The 5,948-nt window shown below is 27.3% G+C and overlaps 1 protein-coding gene across 1 annotated transcript; it reads right to left on the bottom strand.

Moving 5' to 3' along the window:
• Positions 1-1,345: 1,345 nt before the first annotated feature.
• Positions 1,346-3,821, bottom strand: PDLP7 (plasmodesmata-located protein 7). Its single transcript, XM_089750967.1, has 3 exons — positions 2,937-3,821; positions 2,124-2,237; positions 1,346-1,699 (listed from the first exon to the last, which is right to left on the bottom strand). The coding sequence occupies exons 1-3, from the start codon at positions 3,667-3,669 to the stop codon at positions 1,692-1,694; spliced, it is 855 nt and encodes a 284-aa protein (XP_089607093.1). The 5' UTR covers positions 3,670-3,821; the 3' UTR covers positions 1,346-1,691.
• Between the last annotated feature and the right edge of the window lie 2,127 nt (positions 3,822-5,948).

Genomic DNA, 5,948 nt, shown 5'->3' with positions numbered 1-5,948 from the left:
ATGTACTTCTTTATACAACAAAAAAAAACTCAAAAATAATTTAATAAACAAAACATGAAAACAAAACAAAACACTCAATTTCCAACATAAACACATCTCTAATTACTAACACAAAAAAAAAAAAAATCACAACTGAACAAAAAAAATACCATGCATGAAAAAAAAACATAATGCATAGAAAAAAATCAAAACACAAAAATAAAACCTACAAACTATAAAAATAACAATATGTACAATGCATGAAAAAAATCATAAATTGCAAAATACCTATACCCACAAACAAAAACATCAAAATTATTTGAATTATGAGTTAACTCACTTGGAATTACTTTGTCGACAAAAAAGAAAATAAAATAAACAAGCAAATAAAACATGAGACCAAATGAAGAAACCAACCTGGAAGAAGAAAATGACAAAAATAAAAAAACTCTGATGCAATGAGAAATAAAATAGAAGCGCAAAACACACTGCACATCAACCTTAAAGACAACATCTCAAAATCTCAAAATAATCGGACAATCATATTGTTTTGACATTACTAATGTGCTAAGAAAAAACATCAAAAAATGACAGTTTTTATATATTTTTATAGATAAAGAGACTTCAAAAATTTTGGGAAGAAGCCAACATTCCCTCTAGCTTAACTTACATCCCTTCACTGTTAATAGTTGTATGACAATGAATTTTTAAGATTACAAAATATGTTAATCGCATATCTTATATTCTTGTATGAACTTTTAAAAAAAGATAGATATCACTCTATTGGAGTTGATTATCAGAATATTATACCTATAATGTGTGATTGGTTAAACAAATGTATTTTAATTAATTTAAAAAATTATACTATAATTAGATTAAATAAAAATTTTAAGTAAACTGTTGACTATCATTTGGATCAGTTAGCGTTTCATTGTAGTTAGCACTTGGAGATTATGGGTTCAAGAGAATTGAGGCGTGTAATATTCTTTTTGACCAAATATGTAATAGGGTATGAAATTTAAGAATAGATTAAGAATTTCAAAAAAAAAACATTTCAAAGTAAACTATTAGTCATGATATGACATGGACTTAGCCCTAAATTGTAGAAAGAGATTCCTATAAATTGATGCATAGGTTAAGAATTTCAAAAAAACAAATTCCAAGTAAACTATTAGTCATGATATGACATGACTTAGCCCACAATTGTAGAAAGAGATTCCTATAGATTCATGCATATTCTTTTAAGTTTTTCTCTATGTCCTATAAACTAGTTAATAGATGTTACTTTGTTGGCTTATACCTTTAACAACAATTATTGTTATTAGGTTAAAATTAAACTAACAATGATAACCTTATAAGTTAGCAATTAGACATGAATATTAGGATATTACTAATTATTAAGGGAAGAAACTTAGGATGAAAAGTTTAATAACATGCACAAATAAAATCACAAAAGGAACATCATTTGCAGCTTTACAAAAAGAATATGACATTTTTTTTCACATTGAGACAAGGCAACTTTGTTAAGTGGAGGGCAGAGAGGAATCTTAGCCTCCCTTTTCCTCCTTTCAACTTTGCATTGGGCACATCTTTCCATCTTTACTTTGCTCTTCTTTTGAAAGAAAAGGTGCAAGAAAAGTTGGATATCTTGAAAGAAAAGATCGACCAAAAGCAAATCAATTCCACCATTATGTTCTGGAAAAGTTGGAATGTCATTTACCTGTATTCCAATAATAATAGTTAATTGAAATTCAAAGAATCATGTTAGCATCTCCATGAATCAAATAAAAAATTGCAGTAGGCCAAACCACACCAAGTTTATTTTTTTATTTTTACAAAAATTATATATTTATTATTAAATGTGTAAATAAAGGGTTTGATTTCAATTTATTTATTAAATTTAACAAATAATTACAAAAAATAAACACTTTAAAATCTGTTAATTAAAAAAATAGATCACAGATATAATAAAATTCATTTATATTTGATCTATTTACATCTTATTTGTTATCATATTAAAAGATACATATTTATTAACCAAAGTTAATTTTATTAAAATTAAATAAGTGTTAAAGTTTAATTTAATTTTATCAATAAACAATTTTGTGATGAAGAAAAAGAGTAATAAAAGATTAAGATTTTACCATTTCTGCTCAACACTTTTCTTAGGAAGGCAAGAAAAATGATGAGCAAAGCGATCCCAGCCAATAATCCCATGATAATTGCGAATGTCTTCTCACCATCGTTGCTAGATTTACCTACGATATGTCAACGAAACGCAAGAAATTCAGAAAATTGATAAATTATTTATTGCCTTCGCTTAAAAACAAATGTACTTTGGGTCAATCGCTGTCAATTAACTGCAACATAGTTGGTTTATTTCTTTTCCAAAGCAAAGAACTAAAGAAATTTAATAAAAAAAAAAAAGAAATTTGAACTTAATGCATTAGACATCAATGATAGTGCATGATAATTAATGCAAATTTTTTATAATAATAACTAAAATTAATTCGAAAATTAATTAATTAATTAAATTAAATTAATTCTATCGATTTTTTTATTAGATTGAAATATAAACACCTTATCATACACCATAAAGAAGTAATTAATATCCTAAAAATAATTTTTTATTAGTAGTAAAATATAATAAAAAAGAAATGAGAGAAAGAAGCATGTAATTTATTCACATATAGAAGACAAATAATAATAAATTAAATTAACATTATTAAATAAAATAAACTCTTAAAAAATCAATTTATTTCTTAAGAGGTTAATCAATTTAGATTTAAATTAAACTTTAAAATTTTATAATATTATGTATTAACTAAAATAATAAATTTTGAATTAAATTCGATCCGTTATCAACCATAGCAACCATTAGATCCAATATTTGTGAGGCAATTTCTAGAATTGTTTCTATTTCATAAGTATAAAAAAGTGTGTTTAAGAGGTTTTACCATTATGGGATTTAGCAAAATAGTGATTATCCGAAACCCCAGAAGTGGAGAATCTGGCATAACACTTGCCCAAGTACATGTCACCATAAGCAGCCGCTCCGCATTCGCTTTTCAGCCGTCCGATGGCATCTGACAAACAATCCTGACATTGACCAACGCTCAGATCCCCCTCACATTGGGCCAAACCTTGGACTTCCCCTGACCCACCAACTCTGAATGGACCACCAGCGCCCATCAATCCAGCCATCATCGCATCTCGACGGCCCACAATCTCAGACTCCTTCTCATACTCCACGGACGGCCCACACTTTTTCTGCACCACAGTCTTATCCTCAACTCCTAGGAACGTAGCGTTGTCGTACTTGACGTAGCAGCCTTGCAACTGAACCGCGCCGCCACATGCGGTCGGGCATAAGTTACCGGTTTGGCTCACTGCACGGGCAACGCAGGTGGCGCAGTCGGGCATGGACAGGTCGCCACGACACTGGTAAAGGCCGTAGACAACGTCTTGGGGACTTGAGCCCATGATGGTGAAGTTATTGTAGGAGGAGTAAGTGGCTGAGTTAACCAGGGAAGTGAGTAGGGAGTTGAGGTTGGAATCGTAGGGTGAGTTAGGTGTGTATTTTTGTTGGGTGCAGCCTCCAAAGACAAATGAATCCGTTGATGAAGAAAGTACCGTTTGGATGGGGAGAAAGAGAAGGAAAAAGGCGAGTGAGAGCAGAAAAGTCGCCATTATCGCTCTGCTTGGTGGAAACTGAGATGGTTAGAGAGAGATATATAGGAGAGATATGCCTTCATATACTCCTAAAGACATGCTTTGAGAGCCATTGCCATCTCAGCCTCACCAAAACAGTGCATGCTCTTACCTTTAATTTATATTTGTATTTTCATGGATATATATATATGTGTATATATATATATATATATATATATATAATATAAGCAGTTAAAAAGTTATATGTGCGTTCTATTAGTTTTTTAATGTCTAACGTGAAATTTAAAATTTTCGTGTATGAGATAATTTTATATATATTATATGTTAATTTGAGCTTTTTATTTTTATATAGGAAGTTGCAATATGTAAATATAAAATTATTAAGATATTGAGATATAAATTTTAAAATTATTAAGTATTATTTTTTAAAAATAATTATATAAATTAATTAAATAAAATTTTGGTTCAGTTTGAGCATTTTATTTGTTTTGATTTAACAAAAAAATTTTAACAAATTAACACTGTGGGCAGTGATTTCTAGGTAGTGAAGAGAATTTTGTAAAAGGTTTGTCCACTAGATAAGCATAATTAGGATTTTTTTGTCCCCTTTTGTCTTATTTAGGAGTATTTTGGGTTATGCACAAGTTAGATTGCATTTACAATTGAGTCCTTTTGTTTTTATATTTTTACTCTGGTTTATTTAGATTTTACTTATATATATTCTTGATTTTTTAATGAATTTGTACTTGAACATTGTAAGATGGTATCTGTAAATTGAAGTTATTTTATATGATAAATTCCTACTATGATTAAAGCTACATAATTACGCTCTTTTTCTTATTTTTCAATAAAATATTTCACTAATTTCTAATTATTGAAATAGAAAATACTCTTCATTAGAGATTTTCCCCAATTTTTTTTAACTTTTCAAAATTTCAACCATACTATGAAATTGTAAATATGATATTTGGGAAATTGAAAAAAAAATTATTTTTAAAATTTTACTAATAAATGCTTTAAGAAATTCTTTAAAATTACCAAAAAAAATATGTACAAAATATTATTATATTAAATATAGTTGTTGACCATTAATATTATGAATTTTAATATCTCACACTAAAACACTAGGGTATTACATGAGATTAAATTAAGTCTATCTTTATTATAAAAAAAGTAACTCAAAGTTTTTCTTTCTTTTTATATTTTAAATTAATATTTTAATTTTATTATATTTTCCGTCTAATTTAGAAAACCGAGAAAATTACTCACCTTTCTCGTTAAGGGTATCCCCTACCCCCAAAGCAATGGTGTCCTACTTTTTTCTCGGCCACGGAAACTTTTCTACTTTTCTCCCTCTCTCTCTCTCTCTCTCTCGGTAAAAAATAAAGCGAGTTGGTCCCTCTATTTTCTATTTCCCTCTCAACCTATTTTTGTAATTTAATTAATAGATTTGATCATTTATATATTTATATATATATAAAATATTAATAATTTATATTTTTATATATTTATTTACAAAAATTATATATTATAATTTGTATTTATATAAAAATATGATATATATTTTTTATTTTATTAAATTTATATATAATTTTTATTAAAATTTTAAATTATAATATATCATTATTTTGTAATATCGTATTATGTTTTAAATTAATATATTTACTAATAAGTTATAAAATATTTGGCATTTTGTTCCGAAGTCAAAGCATGCAGCTTTATCTTTAAATGGAAAGGGACCCGGTTTTAAAATGAAACACGCTGTAGATGTGGCACTAGGGTCGGTCGGGTCAATTCAAATAAGGTCATTTTGGATGTTTTGATTTACAAACATTTGAAATCGAGACGTTAAACGTTATCATTTCGAGATTAAATTATTTAATCATTTTAGATTATTTTTAATGATCTTTTAAGTTTAGATTAATTTCAAATTTTAAATTAATTTGTTTGACATGGCAATAAGGTAAGCTGGGTGGATTTAGTGTTGCATCAATCCTAATTAAATTTTTTAAATCAAAACCAATTCAAATTATTTTATATTCGAATAATATAAATTTGATATTTAAATTAGTTGAATTTGAGTTAGTTCATATTTAAATTATAATGTTTTAAAATCAAATTAATTTACATTCAAATTATTTCAATTCTTCTGAGTTTGAATTAATTCAAAATTGAATTGTTTAATATTTGGATTGGACGGATTCATGTTATTGATTTTTCCCCATCAAAGTAGATTGGGTTGGCTTCAAATTTTGATAGGTTGGGCAAAACTTTAAAAATTGGATTAACTTTTTCTA

The sequence above is a fragment of the Durio zibethinus genome, chromosome 21, assembly GCF_047325235.1.
Source record: "Durio zibethinus cultivar Kanyao isolate XHJ-2024 chromosome 21, ASM4732523v1, whole genome shotgun sequence".
NCBI classification, from domain to species: Eukaryota; Viridiplantae; Streptophyta; class Magnoliopsida; order Malvales; family Malvaceae; genus Durio; species Durio zibethinus.
The sequence above is the reverse complement of the archived record's forward strand: the minus strand, read 5'-3'. Positions and strand labels throughout refer to the sequence as shown.